Raw genomic sequence first — 25,749 nt, forward strand, 5'->3', positions numbered from 1 at the left:
CATGATGGTTCAGAATGGTTGAGACTTGAGGGTTGTCTCTTGGGTTTCATGTTTAGAAGTAGCATGTGGAGCAGGGCACAGTGGTTATTATGTGTTGCTTCTTTGTTTTAGGTTATTTATTGGTTTGTTGTTTGATTATCTAAGGATAAGTTAATTTGGTGGTTTGTGGGTTTGTCCATTACCTCCTTTGTATTGGAGTTTTTTACTCCTATTGTAAATGTACTTTTTGAAAAATTTTATAAAAAATCCAATTCAGGAAAAAAATATATATTTTTTGCTGTCCATTTCTGTGTCTTCTTCTTCTCTGTCTCTCACTCTTCTTGATTTTTCTTTTTTTGACTAATTTATTTCCTGCATTTTGGGTTAACATTCCTGCTGTTGTTTGTTTTTGTGCTCTGTTTTGTCGGCTAGGGCTTTGTCTTTGTCGCTGCAACTGCACCTGCACCTGCTTCCTTTCTTTCTCTTTTCTTTCCCACTCCCTCACGTCTCTTTCTTTTCTTTGACTCTTCAGTTGCTTTATATATTTTATTCTTTTTTGTTTCATACAAAGCAGTAAAGCACATAAAAGGGAAACTGTAGAGACAAATATATGAGGAGCGCCTAACAAAAAGCCCAAGGCGCAGCCCAGGGACGTGCCTAATGAAGGTCGCTGTGCCTGTGGCAACAAGAGACACTAAACTTGCACCTGTGCGCGCCTCGCGCCTAGGCGCGCTTTTAATAACACTGCATGTGAGTGTGACTGTGTAGTCAGTTTTAAAAATCAAGAAACCTTTAACATTGAGATTATGCAGTATTGTACTTCAGTGCTCCATATATTCCTTTTAAGACACGTGCTTTATTTCATTCGGTACCAAATAGCAGCTTTCAATGAGAAATTCCCTTACATTTGAAGCATCAGCTCACAAATTCTACTATGTTAATCATGATATTTTTAGAGGGAGAATACAACAAAAACAAATATGTTACCTTGGAAAACCGTGAGGATTCATAATCAAATCAGGGCAAACCCCACGTTCCGAAAATGGGAAATCTTCCTGTTGAATAATGGTGCCACAAACACCTTTCTGCCCATGTCTACTGCTAAATTTGTCGCCAACCTGAGTGAATCGAATTTTCCATTAAAAAAGGGAACCAAAACCTACATATTAATTTCCACATCCCATGTTGAAGCAAAATAGAATAAGGTGACAAACTGAGTGAAATGAATTTTCCATTAAAAAAGGGAACCCAAACCTTCACATTAATTTCAACATCCAAAGTTGAAGCAGATTAGAATTAGTTACCTCTGGCCTACGCGTATGGCGAATCATAAATTTAATGCACAAATTGTTATTCTTATCGGAGCAGAGAGCTACTCTATCAACAACAGCTGCCTCTCCTTCAGGACCCTTGTAAATTTGTCTACTTTGTTTATATGCACTGGATGTTGCACAAGGTAAGTTAAACTGGTATCAACAGAACACCAATTAAACATTTCCATCAGAAAGCAAATACTGACCCATCTGGCAATCCGTGTGGCAAAGGTGGCCCCTTTGTAATTTTTGGACTCTCCCTATTGACATAGATGTCATTAGGTCTAATGATTTCTCCAGGTGCAGCGATCCCGTCATCATCCAATATCTATAAAAATGGTAACATATGCAGCTAGTTAACTATAGAATGGTATATTTGCAGAAACAAATTGTTACAACAAACGCAATGAACCCAAGCAACAATCACGAAACACGATAGAAAAGTAAACACACCACACAAAGAACACAAATTTATACGTGGTTCGGCAAAGCCTATGTCCACAATGGAGATCCGGCGAAAGTCTTCACTACGTGTAAAATCAGAGATTTACATGTTTCAACCCTCTCTTTCTGTATGATTTTCAGTCTCTCTCTCTCTACCCACTCCAAACCCTAAATTCCCTTATATATCGGGCTACAAGAGAATACTAATTAGGGTCCACGGTCCACAAGCAATAAAACGGGTCAAAAGCAGGTCGCAATGTGATCCGACACCAAATTCAAGCCACAACATCACACAAATCATAGAGGTACAATGCCATAACAATAGCAGCTCCACTCCTGCTTTATTCTAATAGGGAATCAACTTCTGATTTCCAAGATGTCACAAAAAATATATTTAAGATAGCACCAGGAGCTTCAAATAATGCTGTCCATAATCATTTTCATGGTCTAACGTTATTCAAGGCCCACAACTTTAGGGATTAGCAGTGTTAGTTACAGGAACTGAAAATAGTTAGCTTGTGGACATTTGGATAGCAAGTTTTTTTATGGTTTAAGGTTTTAGAAGTAGGAAGTCAAAGTAAAGGTGAAAGGTGAAGCCGCTTTACCAAGAGGAGACAATCAAATCGTCTTCACAGCAATATTGAAATGAAATGATTTAGTAGTGGACCCAGTTAAAAGTTTCCTAAAACATTGGGAACACCTGAAAGGGGGAAAAAAAGTGGAGGAAGGGCAAGGAGAACCAGAAATTTATAGGAAGTTTTGATTTGTTTCTAAATTTTCAGCAATTTTCCTTTATTTTCAGCAACATTTCTATTTTGATTTTAATTTATATTTGGTAGTTAGCTAATCTAAGGTGTCTTGTAATTGCTAGGGTTTAATTGAAGACATTAATTTTAAAGCAAATTCTTTTCGTTTGGCATCGTTCTTTTATTTCGTTTCAAAATTGTTGTGAAGACTATTTGATCGTCTCCTCTTGGTAAAGCAGCATCAGTTTGGTATCAGAACTTCAGTTTCGGCTTTCCGACTGCTGAATCATGCCTCCACAACAACAACCAAGAGGAGGAACTCGTATGATGCAGGGTCCGGCCCTTACCCTAGCAACAAGAAGACGAGATAGATCACCCGATGAGTGAATGATGATGTGTCAAACACCAAGACTATCATAGAAAATCCGTTCGATATTCCATGTCGCAATTGATCACCCGACGAGCATCGTTGGCCGGCAAATATCAAATTCGAGATTCCTGAGTTTCATAAGGGAGAAGACAATATTGAAGAGGATTTTGTCAGTCCTTTTCACAACAACGCATCATCCAGACCAGCACCAATTCCACTAGATGAAAGGTGTGAGATTGGTGGCTTTAAGGTGGAAATTCCTGAATTTGCAGGATGTCTTGGTAGAGAAGAAAAACAACTTTTGATCGAGGAAGATCATGCAGACCTGGTGGTTGAGCCAAAATATGATTAATTGGCGGAATAAGAGGATAATGATATCGATGTAGATGAGTTTTTGGTTATGCAAAAGTCACGATTGATTCCGAAACAAGGGATTTATTCGCAAGAGCATGAGCCCATGTGTTGTCCCAGCCCTTCTCATTCCAAAGAAAGGCGATTATTAGCATATGTTCATGGATAGTTGAGCCATCAACAAAATAACGTCAACTACCAATTTCCGATTCCTCAACTTGATAACATGCTGGATATGCTTGTCGGTTCTTCAATCTTCTCAAAGATTGACTTGAAGATTGGCTACCATCAAATCGAATTACGCCGATGAAGAGGGAAAAACGGTGTTTAAAATGAAGAATGGGTTGTACAAGTGGTTGGTAATGCCATTCGGCTTATCAAATGCACCTAGCACTTTCATGCTTGTGATGATCAAAGTGCTGAAACCACTTCTTGGCAGTTTTTCAGGATTGGTATTTTTGGGTTATGTGGTCTCTCCTGCACGTATTAAGGTAGATGATGGCAAGGTTAAAGTCATTCTTGAGTAGCCCACACCTACCATAGTGCGTGACATGAGGAGTTTACATTGTTTGGAGACAATTTATAGGCACTTGATTCGCAAATTCAACACCATTGCTGCTCCACTTACTGATGGAAAAGAAAAAATTTCAGTGGACCCAAGGGGCGGAGAAGAGTTTTCAAGCACCCAAGAGGAAACTAACGGAAGAACCGGTGCTTGCTTTACCAGATTTTGAGGTGGTATTTAAGGTAGATTGTGATGCTTCGGGCGTTGGCATTGGTGCAGCCCTCAGCCAATGAGGGAGACCTATTGCATATTTCAGTGAGAAGCTTACTGGGGGGAAGCTCAAGTACACAACCTACAACTTGGAGTTTCATGCCATTGTCCAAGCTTTATGGCATTTTCTATAAATTAGTGAACATAGGATGTTCGTATTGGTCAGTACATGAACAAGTCGTGATACGCAAATTTGTTACAGGTTTAAAGACACCCGATTGCATTAATTGATTTGAATTATACTTTTATCCACAAAGTCTCATTAGTATATAGTTGCCTGGTTTTAGTTTCAAATCAAATGGAGGTCGACATTTCAAATTGTAAATTTTTGGATAAAAACTCAAAAGGAATAATATACCCTTAAAAAGTAGAATAACTTTAATTCAACATAAAACTTTAAACCCCGCACCTTAACCTCGGGTATTGGGTTTTGAGATTCAGGGTGTGACAAAATGTGTGTATATTATAAGCATCAACAATCATTACCTGCATCTTTTCCGCATCATGTCCATCTCTATTGGGTTTTATTATTCTGTCTGATGTGTTATTCTCGTACTTCTGATTTAGGGTAGACATTCTGTTCACAAATAGCACAACAGACTGCCATCAGAAAATATATCTTAAAGAAAGAAAAAGAAAAAAACACAAGTAATTTGACATTATGATGTACAATTGCAGCTCTAAAAATTTAGGGGTGAAGGTTTTAAGTACTTTTTCATGACAATACAGCGACCAAAACCACGATCCAGAGACGACTTATTCATAACTATTGCATCCTCAATGTCATAGCCACTATAACTCATAACTGCAACAGTTGCATTCTGCCCCGCTCCAAGCTTATCATATCCAACCTGAAATGAACTTGTCAATTCACATGTTGAAATTGGGTATGACACCAACATTCAGCACACTAACCAGTTCAATGGTTCTTGTCGTTAGCAATGGCCGTTGAGGATACACTAGAAGGTAGATTAATGTGTCCATCCGACATAACTACAAAATCAAGATGTTATGATCAAATTAGTTACAGCAAAACGCATTCCGTGGTACAGTTATAATATATATATATATATATATATATATATATATATAGAAGATAGACAATCTCTAAACGCGTTTTGGGAATCAACTGATTCTATCTCTGTTTGCTCCATACTACTTAGAGAAGAGGGGGAAATCCATGTGAAATGATGTTGGGTGGTGGAACAGAAAACGTTCCAGGGAATGATGCAATCAACTCATTATGGCCAGTGACATCCATGCTCATAAAGCATTTAGAAGGTATATTGGCACAAAATTCAAAATATCAAATTGACAGTAACATATGTAGAAAAGGATTGGCAAAGGGCACCACATAAACTGACCATGCAAAATCTCATAATTATTATGACCAAACTAACTAGCTCAAAATATCTATCCTTCAAATTATTCGAGAATTTGAGATAACAACAGATGGTTGGTTGGTTTGTGTTATACCAGTTGTTAGGGTGCACAGCACAATATGAATCCTTTCATACAATCCCAGGATATATATAAACACACACATACATAATGCCTACAAACTATGTTTTACATACACATGCACACAAATTTTACAGAAAAACCAAGAAAGATTTTAGTCATTACAAAAAATGTTATATTACCCACACAACTTCAACGTGTTGAATTCTTGGAGAAAGGAAAAAATGAACACAGCATAAACTTTGTCAAAAGACCACTTGCCTGGTTATAAGCAATATTACCCATAGCTTGCTTCCCCATTGCACACTATAAAAATAACAAAAGAAGCTTAAAGTAAAATTTTCCGTTTACCGCAATGCATGATCCAAGAAATCTGAGAAAATACATAAACATACCTGATAGGTATTTCTGGGTGACTGGTTGTGATGAGGAAAAGGAATTAGCCCAGCACAAGCACCTAAGATGGTAAACGGTTCTATTTCAATATGAGTTGTTTCGGGAGTAGCCTCTCCTTCATATAGAGCAATCTATAAAACATATTAGTATGAACCACTGCAAAGAAAATAAAGTGTTTAAAAAACAGAAGAGATTTCACAAAAAATTGGGCGGAACAAACCAGAGCATTGTTCTCCTCATTAACATCAAGATACTCTATCAATCCATCCAATAAAAAATCATCAAAAGTACGAACCCCATCCTTCAAAGAAAACAAATGACTGATCAGGCAAGAAAATAAACAATTGTTCCATCCTTCAAGAGAACAAATTACTAAGAGCAAATAGCTTTAAAGACAATTACCAACAGCTCCTTCATATGGTGTTCCTTGATCCGTGATACACCCTTGTCAGCAATAACAAGTGGACGACAAACACGGCCTCCATCTGAAGCAATGTAAACACACCGCTGCAAGACATTTTTTCTTAATGTTTAGTTGTCCGCTTGTAATTTTGAATAACCAGATCAATGTCACATTTATCAAATGGAACAAAATGCAAAACTAGGAGCAATTATAAATTCATCTACCGTCACATTCATGAGAGAAGCAATAAAATATGGGGAAAAATCTTTATTAAAAATATTTATACAGTTTAAAGAAAATACATCACAACATTCTAAAGTTTTTGAAACTATTGTTGAAAACCCTAAGTAGGTATCATCGTCATCCTTGCCTTAATCCCATAGTACTTCCAAGAGCAACAAGGCAATACTGTCCTCGATAATGAGCCTCGACATGGTGCAAATTGGTCCTAAACATATAAAAACACCTCACCTCCTTTGAAAGGCTCCCCAAGGCACAAGTGCTCTAAGGCATTGACACCTATCTAGTTCGGGAATATGGCCCAATGAGTTCTACGAGCATGTTAGTAATGTGACATGTTGTCAATTGTCACACCTTGGACCTATAAGATCCTTGGCAGCTAAAGTTTCAGGTTAGTGTGATGGACCTCATCCTTGTGATTTCATGGGTGGCAGGCTGCTTCTTAGCTGATTTGAGAGGAAAGCAGTGTACTCTCTGAAAAACATGTTGTGCTTGGCATCTCCTCCATGTCAGCTAAAACACATGTGGTAGCATTTACCCAATAATAGCATCCTGTATGTAGCTGGCAAGTCCAAGGGAGTACTCCATTCTGTACCCAAGTCAGAATGCTTACCATATTTGTATTGGCCGATTTCCCCCTTTGACATTCAAAAGCTTTAAGCAATTCTTTGTCACAGTGACCCTTAAGCACGTTCTCTTGGCTCATTACTGCAAAATTCACTATCTAAACTGCCCGCTGTCAACTAAGTCTGAGTTTCCAAATCAATGTACATACATTGCCACCTCAACAAAATCCCCAATCACTATCTACAAAAATTCCAACTTGCACGTTTGGATAGGTAACGGCCATTCTAGCTGCCTAACTTTCTTTTGATCCTTTCAGTGACACGATTCACATTGCTTTTATAATGTGAAAGAAACATCAAGAGACACGGAAAAGAAGATTGAGAACAACCCACTTTGTGCTGAAGGAATAGAAAGAAACTCAAATCCCCCACCTTTGCCACCATCATGAAATGTTGACTTATATTGAAGATTTAATGGAGGAATCAGTGGAGGAAAATCTTACAGTAATTGATGTTGTTTCCAATTATTGAAGATTTGGTGTTACTAGAGGAATCAGTGGAGAAAAATCCTCCTTGTTTCCTATTTTCTAATTCTTTGCATTCTCATAATTTCTTCTCCTATATAAAGGAGCCTCTACCATTGTATTGTATATGAATTGAGAGAGTATTATAAAAGTGATGTAGCCCTTTGGGCTCTTTGTGCCGTAGATGTAGGCCATAGTGGCTAAACCACGTAATATCTATGTGTTCTACACGTTTAATTTCTCTTCACTCCTTTAATGGAAGAATCATTCGAGAAAAATCCTCCTTTTTTTTTATAAGTAAAAATATATTAGAAAGACGTTCAAAAGGGGAACGTGTCCCTAATACACAAAAACGAAAGAGCAAAAGCTAAACCTATGGACCAACAGAGTCCAATAGAACAAAAAAGTCATCGATCGAGGAGCAAGCGCTGCCTCTGAAATAACAGAAAAAAGAGCGTAGGATAAAAGACTTAAGGTTTGCAAAAGACGATTCCTTCCCTTCAAAGTTTCTGTTATTTCTCTCTCTCCAAATACACCACCAAACACAATGTGGGGCGACCCTCCAAAAATCACGAGCATGACCAGAAACAGGGCATCTTCTCTAAACATTAATTAATTGGAAAGAGTGCTTAGGCATTACCCACTGAACGCCAAAAATACTGAATATGAGATTCCAGCAATTAGATGCAACAGGACAATGCATAAGAAGATGGTCCACGGACTCACCATCATTTTTACAAAGACAACACCAATTAACAATGGTATTACCTCTCTTACGCAGATTATCCAATGTTAAAATTTTTCCCCAAGTAGCAGTCCAAACAAAGAAGGCAACTCTAAGAGGAGCTTTAGAGCGCCAAATACACTTCCAAGGAAATTCATAACCAATAAAATTAGACAAACACAAGAACATGGATCGAACTTCGAATCTACCATGAAAAGAGGGAGTCCACAAAATATCATCACAACCTCTGCCAACATCTTTTTGTCTATACAACAGGTCCAAAAAGACGCAAACTTCAGCTATCTCCCAATCCTGAAAGGAACGCCTAAAACGCATATCCCACGTAACTCCACTGTTATCAAGATGATAACAGTCAATTACATAAGCATGCTTATTCTCGGCAATGCTAAAGAGACGAGGAAAAGAAAGAGACAACAATTGATCACCACACCATAAGTCTTCCCAAAATCTAACATACATACCATTACGAACCTTGAACCGAATATGGGTGGAAAACACATCCCAACCTTTCCGAATGAACTTCCAAACGCCAACGCCCCCGGTAATAGAAACAGGACGAGAGGACCAACCTCCACTCTCTTCCCCAAAACAACACGAGATAACTCTTCTCCATTGTCGATGACGTTCTTTACCGAATCTCCATAACCACTTCCCCAATAAGGCTCTATTGAAAGGGACTAACTTCCGAATACCTAAACCGCCAAACTTCAACGGTTTGCAAACCTGCTCCCAATTAATAAGATGATACTTAAACTCCTCTCCTTTTCCACCCCAAAGAAAATCTCTCTGAATTTTTTCAATTCGTTAAGCAACAGAACACGGGATCTGAAATAGAGATAAGAAATATGTGGGAAGGGACGAGAGGGTGCTCTTAATAAGAGTGACCTTCCCCCCTTTTGAAAGATACTGATTTTTCCACCCCGCCAATCTTTTTTCATACCTGTTAATCACCGGATCCCAAGTCCCCACTATCCTAGAGGAGATTCCCAAAGGTAAGCCCAGATAAGGGAGTGGAAAGGCACCCACTCCACATCCAAGAACAGCAGCTAAATTGGAAATATTAGAGACCTCCCCCACTGGGACAAGCACTCTTTCCAACATTAATCTTAAGACCAAACACTGCTTGGAAGCATGTAAGAATGCACCTCAAATACCTGAGTTGGGAAATATCAGCATCACAGAAAACCAGGGTATCATCTGCAAACAACAAATGGGATATCTCGATCTGGTTAGCAACATCTCTACCAACAGTGAACCCCCTTATGTAACCCAGATTCTTTGCCTTTTTCATTAATTTACTCAATCCCTCCATGACAATAAGAAAAAGAAAAGACGACAAAGGATCTCCTTGTCTCAAACCACGCGAACTCAGAAAAAAAACCAGCAGGAGAGCCGTTCACAAGCACAGAGAACATAACTGATGAGATGCAAGATTCAATCCATTTTATCCATCGATCTCCGAACCCCATTCTCCGAAGCAAATAAAGAAGAAATTTCCAATTCACGTGATCATAAGCTTTCTCGATATCCAGTTTGCATAAAACACCAGGAACTTCACTCTTCAACCTGGAATCGACACATTCTCCTGCAATAAGAACAGAATCTAAAATCTATCTACCACCAACAAAAGCATTTTGTGACTCTGAGATGATTCCATCCAAAACATTCCGCATTCTAAGAACAAGGACCTTGGCAATAAGCTTATACATACACCCCACTAAACTGATTGGCCGAAAGTCCTTAATGTCAGAGGCGTTGCTCTTCTTAGGAATAAGAGCTATAAAAGATGCATTTAATGATTTCTCAAATGTGCCATGAGAATAAAATTCCTGAAAAGTGCCCATTACCTCATTACGCACCACCTCCCAACTCTCTTTAAGAAACCGCATAGTGAATCCATCTGGCCTGGAGCTTTATCACAATTACAACTGGATAACGCCTTAAGAACTTCCTCTTTAGAGAAAGGAACCTCAAGCATATCACTATCCAGCATAGAAATAGCATTGAAGTGCAAACCATCAAGTTTTGGTCTCCATTCCAAAGTCTCAGTATAGAGCTGCTGATAAAAAGAAACAATACCCCCACGCACCTCATCTTCTTTCCACAGCTCTGAACCATTCACACGAATACGCCCAATATTATCGTATCTTCTATGAGCGTGAGCAAGTCTGTGAAAGAATTTAGTATCACGGCCACCTTCTTTAAGCCACAAAGCCCGAGATTTCTGACGCCACGATATCTCCTCCATAGTAGCAATCTCAGTAAAAGTCGCCTAACAAGACGCTCTTCTAGAGCGAAGAGAATCCGTATCTTGCCCTGTCTCATCAAGACGATCAAGATCAGCGATATCAGCCAGGACTCTATTTTTCTTCCATTCAAGATTCCCAAACACTTCTTTATTCCATTTCTTAAGCTTAGATTTGAGAGTCTGAAACTTCTTAGCAAGCACATAGCTATTAGAGCCAGTAAGCGTTGTTTCTTCCCACCAGGACTGGACCTTCCCTTAGAAGTCCTCAGCTCTCAACCACATGTTTTCGAAACGAAATGGAGTCCGTCTAGATCTCATGCCTCCACAATCAAGAACTAAGGGCACATGATCAGACGTGACTCTAACCAAAGCTGACTGAGTGACATCCAGAAACTTCTCCTCCCAATCTCCAGAAATCAGGAATCTATCAAGCCTCGATAAAGTAACTGGGTCTCTCTGCCACTAAACTAAGTGAAAGTTGCCCTTTCCAAAGGCAAGTCAATAAGAAGGTGACCATCAATAAAGTCAGAGAACTGGGTCATCTCTGAAGACCACCTCCCCCCTGTGGATCTTTCAAATGGAGACCGAACAGAATTGAAATCCCCGCCTAAGCACCAAGGCAACGGCCACAAATCCTTAATGTAACTGAGTTCTTGCCAAAAAGCAGGTCTAACACAATCAATAACGGGTCCATAAACTCCAGAAAATACCCAACTGAAGTTATCATCTTCCATCTGAAACACGCAAGACAAAGAAAATAGCCCTTTCCAGATATTCGTTCTAGACATCCATCTACGATCCCACATAATAAGAATACCGCCTGATGTACCATAAGCGTTCAAAGCTTCCCAATCCACGAACCTACTTCCCCAAAGGCTTCTAACCACGGCATCAGAAATAGAAGCCAACTTGGTTTCTTGCAAGCAAATAACATGGGCATTCCACTTCTTCAAAACAACTTTAACCACCTTTCTTTTGTCCGGATCATTTAATCCACGGACGTTCCATGTAATAATTCGTATCTTCATTGAGAACCAAAGATAATTAGTGCCCCTCCTCCCTGCTTCCCACTTCTAGTCCTTCCCCTTTCTTTATTCACCCCATCCTTCCCTTCGTAATTGATATTGGAAATAAGGTTCTTAACCTCCTAATCACCTTTCTGATGTGCATGTTTCTTATTTTTAACAACTTTTGTGCTTTTAAAGGTCTCTACATTATTGTTTCCTTCCACAATATCACGAAGAATGATTTGCGTTCGATCATCATCTCCTTCCGAGGAGACACCCAAAGCTTCGCTGACCTCGCCAATATTATCCAACACCCAGTCCATACCCATATCGCTAACTGTCTCAAAGCAATAAGGGTGCACAGTTGCTAAGGGTTCCATAATGTCCACATTAGATTGATCAACATCCCAGGCAAGAGGACAAATCTGTTGAGACTGATCATCAAAGTCCTCCCCTTTGCTTTCAGCACTGTTCTGATACAAGTTTAATTGCAAATTCAATTCTGTTCCAGTGTCATCCATAAAAATTTTCATTAAATCATAGGTAGAATTGGTCCCAGTCACAGGAGGTAGACCATTTAAGCCTTTTAGAGCAGCACAGAGCTTGAGTTCATTAAGTAAAGTCACGGCTAAATCATCTTTCAGTTTAAAATGAAGGTCTCGACCAACACAAATTGTCACCCCGTTAGAACAATCAATACTTCCGGACTTGGACATTGAAGACGATGATTCTGCATCCCGTGGTACAATAGCTTTAGAAAAACCTCTCTTTTGATCCAAACGATCCTCCACTCCACCTGCACCATTTCCCAGCACCTTACTCGAAGAAGGGGTAGAAGATGAGCTCTAAGGATGAGAAACAGGGGTCAAACCTGGAGAAGGAGAAGGAGAGCGTACTACCCATTTCTGTTTTTTAGTACGAGCCCATCGAGTACCTTATCGACTAGCTGAACCAACCGGCCGTCTCCACTTTTCTTTCTCAGTCCGACGCTAAAATGAAGAAGAGGAGAGAGTTTGATTTTGGGCTTGAGTTTTAACCTGGGCTTTCCTTGGATCTAGGTCATTAAGAACTGAAACAGAAACTGAGTTTGGTCCTCTAATAACCCGTCTTTTAGTATGGGCTGGCTTAGGCCCAAAATCAGGCTTGAGCCTGAACGCTTTAGTTTGCCCATAACCCCTCCGGCCCAAATCAACTTTAGGCCAATCTGGGTGGCCCAGCCCATTTTCCTCACCAACCCTTGTAGATAAGGATAGTGTGAAATCTGGAAATGAAACTTTATAAGCGCCACGTGTAGAGTAATTATTATCAGCTGTGACGCGCATAACCGGCGCGTGTCGTTGACTTGATCTTCCTCGTACCCATCCTTCCTCCGGCATATGAGTAGGCCTTTCGCCGCCTTCGATACTCTCTGTTGAAGGAACCAACGCCGGCGCAATTTCTTCCCAAATCGCCACCTTGTAGCAGAAAGTATCATCATTAATGACCACAAATTGCGGACAAGTCGATCCTATCCTCACTGTAATACGAACACTCTCAGCATCCCTGGTTTTATCGGCAACAGCTCCCACAAATCCGCCGCATAACTCCCCTACTTCAACAAATAGGGCATAACACCATAGATGAAGGGGGAGCCCAAACATCCGGATCTGTTTGAGTCCTTTTTCTCTAAGGACGCCACAACATCCAACCCTAAAAGACCACACATCGATCGGGTAGAGTTGCAGATCCCCAGTGACGTCGTCCTTCCTTTAACATGCGTTGGGCTTCGGCCTGAGAAGGAAACCTGAAAAGAAGCATCGAATTAGATAATGGAGTAACCCCCACACCACAGGACGTATTCCATGCTTTCGCTACCCATTCATCCACACGATCACAGCCCCCAACTTCCTTATCAAAATGACCAACCAAGCAAGATGAGAGTACTAATTTCCTCCCTCCGACGGACTTCCTATCGATATACAAAGACGGTCCTCGGTGCGGAACAGCCGACTTCACATCCCCAGTTAATGAAATTCTTGGAATCCTTGCAGTTTCTAAGTAAGATTTCATCGCGGAATAAAACAAAAAAAGAAGAAAGAAAAAGATAAGTCTCTATCGCTATAAAAATCACCCCTAGTGGGGTGAAATCGCCCATAGTGACGTCATTGCGCACTACAATGACACTGGCAAATCCTCGAGAAAAATCCTCCTTATTTCCTATTTTATAATTCTTTCCATTCTCATAATTTCTTCTCTTGTGTAAAGAAGCCTCCACCATTGTATTGTATATGAATTGAGAGAGTATTATAAAAGTGATGTAGCCCTTTGGGCTCTTTGTGTCGTGAATGTAGGCCCTAGTGGCTGAATCACGTAATATCTGTGTGTTCTACTTGTTTTATTTACCTCTTCACTTTCGTTTTATGCTTTACAACATGGTAACAAAGCCTAATTTATCTTCTTAGGTTCAGACCCCTATTTTGGGGGTATTCCCTTAGCATCTGAAATGTTACTAAGCATTTCTCAGTGCTATTTGTGACTTGTTTGGGCCGCCGGTTTGTTCGGCAGTAATGTTCTTCACCTTTGCCGTGTCTCTGGCAATTTTTATTGACTTGTTTGGGCTACCGGTGTGTTCGGTAGCATTGTCTTCGTCTTTGCCGCGTCTCCGACAGTTTTTATCAATTTGTTTGGGCCGCCGGTGTGTTCGATAGCATTGTCGCCTTTGCCGTGTCTCTAGCTATTTTTTGTTGACTTGTTTGGGCTATCGGTGTGTTCGGTTGCATTGCCCTCGTCTTTGCCAGTCTCGGGCAAATTTTTTTTTTTTGATAAGTAAAAATTTATAAAAAGCGTTCAAAAGGGGAACGCGTCCCATGTACACAAACAAAACAGGAATCTATGGACCCATGGAGTCCAAGAAATCAACATCATCGGAAGAATAATAGTTTCTCCCCTTCGCCCAACTGAAAATGGAACGAATGATATGAAGTTTCAAGAATGCCATAGACGCCTCTATTCCCTCAAAACATCTGTTATTCCTCTCTTTCCATATGCACCACCATACGCAATGTCTCTAGCAGTTTTTATCAACTTGTTTGGGCTGCCGGTGTGTTCAGTAGTATTGTCCTCGCCTTTGCCATGTCACCAGCAGTTTTTCGTTGACTTGCTTGGGGCCTTGGGCTGTCGGTGTGTTCGGAAGCATTGTTCTTCGTCTTCTCTCTTCATCATTCACGCTTATTGTTACTCATCATCTCAATGGCAAGTTGGGCATTCATGCTCCAACTTGAGGGGGAGTATTGAAGATTTAATGAAGGAATCAGTGGAGGAAAATCTTTCAGTAATTAATATTGTTTCCTATTATTGAAGATTTGGTGTTACTAGAGGAATCAGTGGAGAAAAATCCTCCTTATTTCCTATTTTTTAATTTTTTGCATTCTCATAATTTCTTCTCCTATATAAAGGAGCCTCCAACATTGTATTGTATATGAATTAAGAGAGTATTATAAAAGTGATGTAGCCCTTTGGGCTCTTTGTGTCGTAGATGTAGGCCCTAGTAGCTGAACCACATAAAATTTGTTTGTTCTACTTGTTTTATTTATCTCTTCACTTCCGTTTCATGCTTTACAACAACTAAGTTATCAAGCCATGGAAAGTTAATGCTTTGATTAAGGTACTTTTATTCTTCTAGTTTACCATACATTAATCAAATTGAAACATCACCATTCATCTTATAATTCTTATCTTATTATACTAAAAGGGGCCAACCCAGTGCATAAGGCTCCCGCCATTGCAAGGTCCATGGAAGGTTAGATATACACAGACTTACCTCCGCATGTAGAGAGATTATTTCCTAGTTTCAAATCCGTGATCTCGAGGTCACAAGGGAGCAACCTTACCATTTCACCAAGGCTCACCTCATTCATCTTAGTATTCTCTTCCTCTTAATTACATAAAACAATAAATAAAAAGCAAAGATTGTAATTAAACCATGTTAGGACAATAACAAGAGGGCAGATTCAACACGGCGTGTTCATGTCGTTATTGGCTTATGTTATTACATTAGAATAACCATTTCTCCCATTTTCTATGTTAAGAGTTTGCCTTGGGTAAAATCTTAACCTAGGATAATTTGAAGAGAAGAAATCAAGTTGTGGTCAATTGTTGTTGCATATGTCTTAGAGATGAGGAGATAGTTGACCACCTCCTTTTGCATTGTCATATGGCTAGGGATTATTGGGACTTGATGTTTACTTTGTTTGGAGTTCAGTGGGTTATGCCCAGGTCTTCCAGAGGTTGTTAAGGCTTGGAGAAGGTGTATAGTTAGGGCCCAAGTCCAGGCTGTTTGGAGGACTACGCCTCTGTGCGTCTGGTGTTTTTTTATGGCTTGAAAGAAACAACCTTTGAAGGAAAGGAGTCATTTATTCCTTCATTATTACCACTCTTTTTTGTTGGGTTGTAAGGAGAAATTATTGATCCTTAGAGGAGATAGTCGATTTTTTTGGGCTCTTTGAGAGAATAGAAACCCTATTCGGCCTTGTGTATTTTTCTTGGGATGCGGTCCCCTTTTGATCGCTTTTTTATATAATCTTACTTAACAAAAAAATAAAAAAATAAAAAAAATAAAATAAAAAAAATTTCAACATGGCTATGAGGGAGCTGATTCAACCTCACAACAACAAATTATTAATGGTAACAAATTTAGTGCGATGATAATTACCATGCAATGCAAAATATATGGCGGTGATGTAACAGTGCAATGCAAAATATATGGTGGTATAGTAATGTAATGCAAAATATATGCCGACGTAACATAGTTAGAATCTTATAAGTTGACTTATACATAACCTTCATGTCTTCTAGTTTGTTGATCAATAATTCTTGATTAGATCATTAACCATAAGGTATGAGACATATTCAAAAGAAGGATGAACTATCCCAAGAACAACCCTAGCAAACTATGAAGCTCAAGGACACTAAGGTAACAAGAGGGATAGAATTCAACATGGATATAAGGTACCTGATGCAACCACACAACAGATTAGCAGTGGTAACAAATTTAGTGCCATGATTTTTGGCAATTACTGTGCAAAGCAAAATATATGGCAATGTAACAGTGCAATGCTAAATATATGGAGACATAACAGTTAAAATCTTACAATTTGACTTATACATATGACGTAGCGGAAGCGATAATATCGTTCTCAAGGAACGAGGTTATCTTGAATCCACAAGATAGGGTACTTAGAATCCACAAAGTGTAAAATATTCTCACAGAATTCTAAAATATTATTGATAAAAGGTTCAAATTTTTTGCTCTTGCATTACATGTATATTTATAATAAAAAAAATAAAAAATAAAAAAAAACCCCTAATACTGAAAAGGAAACTAATTGCATAAGTAAACTAAAAACAAAAGGAAATCTAATATAAGAAAAGTACAAATATAAGAAAATTACCTAAAAGTAAAAACTCTCTAAATATATAAAATTAAAATAAATAAATAAATAAGCCTAATTAAAAAATACTAAAATATGTCCTACATCAATCCCCTCTACTTAAAAGAAAACCCGTCCTCAAGTTTAGCTCATCATACATGAGTATGAACAAAATTGTGTACCACTGAGAACCTGATCTCAACCTTTCATAAAAATGCTTCGATTTTACCTCTCATTGTTCCTTTCGTTTCTTTAAATAATATGTAAAATGTGTATATAAGGGAAATTTAGTCAAACTATAGTTTAAATGTGTCAGGTGGGACCAATTTGCACCAAATTGAAACTATAGGGGAGTTTTCTGCACGAGGGGTGTGATATGCACTATAAGCATACTATAGGGGTGTTTTCTGCACTTGACTCGTATTAATAACTAGCTCAGTTTCCAACTTAGCAACCACATACCTTTCATGTTTATTGGAATAATTGACTAATTCCAATTTGGAAGCTGCCACCAACTGAAGGTAAAAGTCACGTCTGCTGGCATCTTCAGTTGGTTCTCCTTTTCCAATCAACATATTGAAAAATCCACGCTTTGAATATACCATGGTATGTTCCGGATTTGCCTCACCAATGATCATGATTGCAAAATCATCCAATCTATTGACATACGAAAATCCATCATACTTTGAACTTGATACCCAATAGGCCAATTATAATTACTTAGAATCAGGTTATGACGACAGTTGCTGGTCTAATTCTTGTATCACATCATTGAATGAATCTAATTCATCAACTTGGACTTCATTGACCAACAAGGAATCACCATCAATTTTTGAGGCTGCATCTTTATCCAAGTCATCAACGTTGTCATTCAAATATGGTTCCATGCACCATTTCCAGGATCAATGATCTGTCCAATATGCTTACTGGACATCAAAGGATCATCCTGAATTCCACCTGCAGTATTACATTCCCCCAATAAAGTAGGTTTGATAAGTTATGAGCCATTGTAATCCATCAAATTTGAGTCAACGTAGTTACTTGGATAGCAATTGTCCCCCAGACCCATGTTGCAATGCTCATGACCATCATCCTCTTGTTCTATGTGAGGTTCTGTTGAACCATCAATTACATCCTTGAAGAATGTGGTCTACGAAGTTGTATTCTTGGAAGTCTCTCCAAGTACATCTACCACGGCTAAAATTTGAGCAACTTTATCATCTTTGGCTACAAGAGTTGTAGTAGAATTTTTTTCACAATTATTTTCTTGAAAATGACCAGTTACTTCAAAAAAATCATCACTATTCTCCTCCTTGCTGACAAACTAAGTCTCTTTATTGCAATTCTAATATTGGTTGTACAGCATTTGCTGGTAACTTGGTGGTAAAAATTTAGCAATCAACAACCTTTTCATCTTTGCCCATGATTGTACAGGTTGTTTTCCTTGCTTCCTACGGTTAGTCTTTACTTGTTCCCACCAAGCTGAAGCCTTTTTAAGCATGATTGCTACAAGAGGAATTTACTTGTGTTCGGATATGTCAAAATACTCAAGAAAGTACTCGACCTCATTAAGCCAATAGAACACATCCTCAGCACAAAAACTAGAAGTAAACGTAAGTAAATCTAGTTTTCTTTCTAAAACTTACGATTGTACGGATATCTATAGTTTCTATCACGACGATCCATCGCAACTTCTCTAAATCTGATCTTCTCATTATCGAAATAATCCGCATACATGGATAAACTTGAACATAATCCCTATTTTGTTGGCTGTGAGACACATCATCAGCGCAAACACGAACTGAACCATGAACCTGGTTGCCACCAATCCCAAAACCAGTTGCTACAAACCGTTCTTGAGTATGCATGGCTGCCCAAAGAGCCTTCACTCTGCGATCAACAGTGCTGCCAAAACGAGCAATCGTCATCAGGCCAAGGTAAATCAAGGCTCTGATACCAACTGACGTAGCAGAAGCGATAATATCGTTCTCAAGGAACGGAGTTACCTTGAATCCACAAGATAGGGTACTTTGAATCCACAAAGTAGAAAAAATTCGCATAGAATTCTAAAATATTATTGATAAAAGGTTCAAATTTTTTGCTCTTGCATTACATGTATATTTAAAATAAAGAAAAAAATCCCTAATATTGAAAAGGAAATTAAATGCTTAAGTAAATTAAAAACACAAGGAAATCTAATATAAGAAAAGTAAAAATAAAAGAAAATTACCTAAAACTAAAAACTATCTAAAAATATAAAATAAAAATAAATAAATAAACCTAATTAAAAAAATACTAAAATCTATCCTACATCAACATAAGCCCTTCATGTCTTCTAATTTGTAGATCAATAGTTCTTGATTAGATCTTTAACCATAAGGAACGAGACATATTCAAAAGAAGGATAAACTATACCAAGAACAACTCTAGCAAACTATAAATCTTTGTAGTATGTTACTTCCTCGACAATAGATCGCGACAAGATCATGCGGACTTTATGGTTCCCCAAATTCACAAAGCTCAATGAAACCTTAATCACATTTACCTAGGGGTGACAATATTTGACACAACACGTTAACACGACACGAACACGACATGAAATAAGAGGGTTTGGGTTTGGGCTAATCGTGTTCATGTCGTAATCGTGTCGACACGGATTGACCCGCTAACTAAACGTGTCGTGTTCGTGTTTGACCCTATAAACACGATTATGACACGAATAACCCGATTAACTAAACATGTCATATAAATGTCGTGTTCGTGTAAAAAATTACCATTTTAGCTAAAAGTGTAGAATAAAAATGTCGTGTTCGTATCAAAAATAACTTAAACGTGTCTTTTCGTTTCATGTCAAGTCTTGATCCATTTATTAAACAGGTTACGCGTGTCATGTCGTGTTACACGTGTAATAATCGTGTCATGTTCGTGTCAAAGGTCTTAGACATGATTAATCGTGTCGTGTTTGTGTCGATCCTAATCGTGTTCGTGTCGACACGAACACAACACGCCAACACGAATTACCACCCCTACAATTACTAGGGGTCCACTGCATGAATCTGTATTCTCTAGTTACCTTTTCTTCAAATATAATATCTACTTATCATTTTTTTACTTCATATCTCTGTGGATCAAAATCAATCAGAAAAAAGAAAATGTACATTCAATATAGTCATTTAATGAACGATATACATATAGGCAGAATTTGTATATACATTTTGGGGATCTATTTTATCCAGCACCATTTATCTATGTGTGACATGACAATCATGTTTAAGCATAAGATATATTCATGTTCAAGGATTATAGTTGCAAAATGACTTTATCTAGGCCGGTCAGATTTGTTGTCGGCGTGGGGGTGTGGAAATCCATTGGGAAGGGATGGGTTGAGTTCTTAAGTATATTAGATTCAGAGTTCGGGAAAAAAGGGACATCCAGTTTTAGGAGGATACTTGGTGCGAGGATCGCCCATTGTCTTATTTGTTCCCAAGGTTGTTCAGGACTGTTGTTGATAGAATAGTTGACTATTACCGACTCGATAGCGGTAGGTTGTCTTGGGATGTGCGGTTCCGGCGATCCTTTCACGATTGGGAGTTGGATGACGTCACTGGCTTGCTGGACCTTTTGTATAGACAGGAGGTAGATGGTACTGGTTCGGATTCCTTGACTTAGGTGCCTTCTTCGCAGGGGACTTTTCAGGTCTGTTCCTTCTTTCTCTGCCTCTCCGGGTTTCACGGTTCCCATTTCCCGTGGAAAACGGTTTGGCATTCGAAGGCTTCTCTTGGGGTGGCCTTTTTTGTTTGGACTGCAACTTAGGGCATGATCTTGACTCTTGACAATTTGAGAAAGAGAAGACAAATTATAATCAACCGGCGTTGTCTGTGTAAGAATGATTGTTTATGTAAGAATGATGGAGTCTTTTGCATTGTCCCGTGGCTCATGACTGCTGGAGCCTTACTTTGGGTCTGTTTGGCATCCAATGGGTTATGCCCAGGACTTCAAGGGATTTGATTGACGTTTGGGGGGGCCAAAGGGTGGGGGCTCATGGTTGTAACTATTGGAGGGTGACCCCCCCTTTGTGTTTGGTGGAGTCTTTGGAAAGAGCAGAATAGAAGATCTTTTGATGGAGAGGAATTCTCTATTGGGGCATTGAAGTTTTCTATTATTTGTTCTCTTTCTAGTTGGGTTATGGGGAGAAATTGTATATCTTTAGATGAAATCATGGACTTTTTGGGTTCTTTGGGTCCATAGGACTCCCTTTTTTTATTTTGGTTTTTGTATAGCTCTTGGGATGCGTTCCCTTTTTGAACGCTTTCTAATACAATTTTACTTATCAAAAATAAATAAAAATTATGTTGAAAGGCATCATCATCCCGAAAATAAAGAAAATGCCTTTGTTATAGAAAATATCATTCACAAAAAAACAAAAACAAAAACTTATTTGTCAATCTTTTGCGAATAAACAGATGTAGTGAAAGCAAAAATTATAAAACACTACAAAAACAAGTGCAAATAGTGAAATCATGAGATAGAAAAGATACCTGTTTCTCATTCACAAAGATGCTCACAAACTCACCAATTCTGCCAGCCCTTCGCAACTTTCTCAATGTATAAGCAAAATGCTAAACATGGAGTGAGTTATGTAGGGTGAGGAGACAAATAAATGAATAATACAGAATTTTAGTAAAAAACATGCAGAGACATACAGAACAGTCAATCTTAAAGGATCAATGCACACCTGTGGCCTCCGATGCTTGCCAAGAATAAGCCCATTCAATAAAATCAGATATGAATTTGGCGTATGAAGTTCTTCTCCAGAGAGTAGTTCCAAATTTTCAACTCCCAAACAGTAACACTGATACAATAACCATCACATGTTATCATAATACGTAAATAAAATAAAAATGGAAGGGCAACGAAAAAATAAACTTACAAGCATAGCATGAAACCAGTATTAACTCTACAAATCTTCAACATCTGCTAAGCAACAGGTTTTTTGATTTCTATTTCTATTTTTCTATTTTTTACCTCAACAATGCGTGGTTGTCTAATTGTCATGGATGTCATAGAAGTTTCTTATAAAAAATGTGCAATAGAAATGAATTCCTATAAGTTAAAGAATCTAAAACAATTCAAATGCAGGCCAATGTAGTTAAAAATGTGCAGATCCTAGAAAACAAATTCAGAATGCTATTTCTTCCCAACAACTTCAACAGAAGATTTACAATATCCCCGCATTTCAGCTGAATAAAAACCCCTTAAAAAAATCCAGATATGAATTATCTTTAGGTTTAACAATCATTTAATAATTTCCTTCTCCAAGGGCAGAATTTCTAACCAGCATTTCAGCTGACAAAAAAAAACCCGACACACTTCCAGATATGAATTTTTATTTTATTTTTAATAAATAAAAGTATATTAGATAGCGTTCAAAAGGGGAATGCATCCCCAAAAGATCCATGATGTCATCTAAAAAGATACAATTTCTCCCCCTCACCCAACTAAAAAGAAAACAAATAATAGTAAATTTCATCGCCCCAATGGAAGATTCCTCCCCATCAAAAGATCTTCTATCCCACTCCGTCCAAATGCACCACCAAACGCAGAGGGGAGACACCCTCCAAAAATCCCGGGCGTGGGCCCCCACACTGAAGCCTCTCCAACCGTCAATCAAATCCCTTGAGGACCGTGGCATAACCCACTGAACGTCGAACAAACCAAAAAATAATACTCCAGCAAGCATGAGCCACAGGGATATGAATTATTTTTAAATGATCGCTTAATAATTTCATTCTCCAAAGGGGGGTTTCTAACAAAAAGTACATATCTATTTCTAGGGTGAATGACTCTAACATCCCTGAGGTTTGTCCAAATTACCCACAAGTGAAAAATCATCGTCACTGTACCACAGCTCATGATCTCTCTCTCTCTAAAATTTCCTCTCTCTCTACAATTGCTTAACTGAAGTGTAGGCTGGACTAATTTTGTATAGTAAAGGTATTTTTGTTCAATCAAATTTGGGTCAAATGTCATTTGACATAGTTAATAAGGTCATTTAAGTCATTTCACTTCATGTACGGGTATTTCTTGTATTTAAAAAAATATCCAATTTATGGACTTGACCTCTAATTAATGATAGGGGTGGTCAGAGTAATTATCCAAAACCTGTATGGAGGTGGACAATTCTTTTTTCTGGGCTTCCTTCTGGGATATGACGAGGAAAGGAACTTGTGTCTAAACCTTATCAAGGTCCCAATTCAGGTCATCGAGTAGATCACATCTCAGATCCCTTGTTAGATTTTTCACTTCAACCTTCATATGTTATTTAATTTCGGTGTGTACCCTCTTTATGTCTCTCTTTGTGTGTCCTAATGATATGATTCACTAGGCCATTGTACAATCAATTTACAAAAATTAGAATTGTCCTTTGCTTGTAAAAAAAAACAAAAACAAACAAACAACGGGGAAAAAAAAAAAAAACAAATAAACAAAAAACAAAATTAGTCCATCCAATTCATTTTCTCTTAAACCCAGATTCATTCTCTGAAACTTATATAAAAATTAAAAAGTGTATTTATTATTATTATTATTATTATATATATTTTTTTTATAAGTAAATATGTATTAGAAAGCGTTCAAAAGGGGAACGCGTCCCAAGAGCTGTACAAAAAACGAAAAAAAAGTAAAAAGGAGACCTATGAACAAAACAACCCCAAAAAGTCCATAATCTCATCCAAAGAAATACAATCTCTCCCCATACCCCAACTAAAAAGAGAGCAAAGAATTTGAATTGTTATTATTCAATTTCTAACAATTCACTCTAATTATAAACCAAAAAGTATTCTTTGGACAATTTACACACTCTCTCTCTCCTAACCTAGCAACCCCCACACTAAACACCACCATACCACTGCATAGGTCCTCTCTCTCTCTCTCACCCACCTGCTCTACCAGGGAGATGATCTATTCGCTAATGGCCAGCTCGATAGCTCCATAGTTGTACAAGATCGGGAAGTGAGAAGGTCTAAAAGCCACGAAGTTACTGAAACCCTAGCCCTTAGTCCTTTTCTGGTCACATAGGGAAAATGAGTGTGTAATTTGGGTGGAACAGTGGAGTGATAAAATGGAGGTGAGGCTTTTATACGTGTGCGTGTGTGTGTATAGTGTGTGTATATATATATATATATAAATAGTAGAGATTCTGTAATAGGAAGATAAAATGGGAGTGATGTAACTTCTGAGTAACAATTAGCAATCTTCTATTTGATGGTGACATGGCCCTCAAATATCAATAAATTCCAAAGGATCATGAGCGGCAACAACAGAACAGCCATGGTGTATTTGATTTGTGGAGGGAGTGGTGGTGGCAAGACGAAGAGATGTGGAGAGGGTGGTGGTGGCAGTGGCTGTTGGATGCATAGAGGTGATATATATATATTATAGAGAGAGTAAAATGATCGGTCAAAATCAGAAAATGTGAAGCATTTTAAAGGTTACAAGAGAGAAGTAATTTTGTAATAGGAAGATAAAATGGGAGTAATTTTGAATCTGACAATTGGTATCAGAGAGATTTTTCAAATAGATTCATCCATGAGTAATTTGGACAAACCTCAGGGGAGGTTCACCTTTATTTTTTTAAAAACTCATTGGATGACCATAGTGGCTGTTTCTATCTCCATTTATTTTTTCCTTTTGCTGGTGCTGCTATGTTGCTTCTTGATGTAATTCGCAGTTGCTTCCATTTTCAAATAACAAGTGCCATACTACATTTTTTCTTTCAATAACCACAAACGCTACCTCAATTACAACTTTACCATCAAAATTAATCAATTGCTGCCAAAATAATAATAATAATAGATTTGAGAAGCATAAATTCAAGTTACTAGTACCTGCTTCTCACCAAAAATAACAAACTGCTAGAAAATTTTGACTAAATTCAAGAAAAATAAAATAAAATAAAATAATAAAAAATAAAAAATAAAAAAAAACACAAATAAAATTACACAGAAGATAAGGGAGGATTATCATCTTTGGAACATAAGGATGAATAGCATTTCAATCAAATTATCTAATGCCAATTTGAATTAGTTTTCAGCTTCCATGCTCAGAAAACTTGCTTTGGCTTCTAGATAGTAAGTTTCTATGCTTTGCAGGCAGCCAGATTTCTAGGCGACCATTCTCAAAAAAGCATAAGAAGAAGGAAAATGATGTCCGACTCTCAGGCTGATCCGACTATTTTATGTGAGTGGGGGATGACATAATCCCCCACTCACATAAATGCCGTCGGATGTGTCCAACTTTCAGACCCTCTATCACAACTCTAAGATGAATGATGGACAACAGCATCAATGGTACCATAATCATTGCATTCTTTTAACCAAACAAATTATATAAAGCAATATTTAATCCAAGTTCAATCAATTGGTAAACCTACATGCTAATGTCTACTTACTGTTTTATAGGTACCATGACATCCATATTTTCAAGGTACAAAATCCTGGAAGTCTTGAAAATGCAACCAAAAACAACTGCACATGAATACCTTAAGAAATAATTTGGAAGACAGAAAATGGTTTCACTTAATTTCTGTAGACGTAAAAAAAATTCAAGAGACATATATCTTACCAAAGAAATTAATGGGCCTTCTTCTTCATCAGTTGTAACATGAGTCATCAAGGCCAAGTTTTTCACCAATCCACAAGCTTCACCTTCTGGAGTATCACAAGGACATAGCATGCCCCACTATAATTCAATGAGCACAAAACAGAGGTACAGT

The 25,749-nt window shown here is 38.1% G+C and overlaps 1 protein-coding gene across 1 annotated transcript in view; it reads right to left on the bottom strand.

Moving 5' to 3' along the window:
* The window catches only part of LOC132299450 (DNA-directed RNA polymerase III subunit 2), an 82,967-nt gene that overhangs the window by 20,895 nt on the left and 36,323 nt on the right, over window positions 1-25,749 (bottom strand). The window contains exons 19-31 of the mRNA XM_059796062.1: window positions 25,599-25,715; window positions 21,712-21,828; window positions 21,515-21,595; window positions 6,238-6,342; window positions 6,056-6,136; window positions 5,835-5,966; window positions 5,701-5,745; window positions 4,894-4,971; window positions 4,690-4,829; window positions 4,465-4,555; window positions 1,499-1,620; window positions 1,284-1,419; window positions 967-1,097 (exon numbers count right to left, since the gene is read on the bottom strand). Coding sequence (XP_059652045.1) covers window positions 967-1,097; window positions 1,284-1,419; window positions 1,499-1,620; window positions 4,465-4,555; window positions 4,690-4,829; window positions 4,894-4,971; window positions 5,701-5,745; window positions 5,835-5,966; window positions 6,056-6,136; window positions 6,238-6,342; window positions 21,515-21,595; window positions 21,712-21,828; window positions 25,599-25,715 — 1,376 coding nt within the window. The remainder of the gene's footprint in view (window positions 1-966; window positions 1,098-1,283; window positions 1,420-1,498; window positions 1,621-4,464; window positions 4,556-4,689; window positions 4,830-4,893; window positions 4,972-5,700; window positions 5,746-5,834; window positions 5,967-6,055; window positions 6,137-6,237; window positions 6,343-21,514; window positions 21,596-21,711; window positions 21,829-25,598; window positions 25,716-25,749) is intronic.

This window comes from Cornus florida, unplaced genomic scaffold (assembly GCF_030987335.1).
Source record: "Cornus florida cultivar Cherokee Brave unplaced genomic scaffold, ASM3098733v1 CherokeeBrave_3.0.0_Hap2_Chr03, whole genome shotgun sequence".
Taxonomy (NCBI): Eukaryota; Viridiplantae; Streptophyta; class Magnoliopsida; order Cornales; family Cornaceae; genus Cornus; species Cornus florida.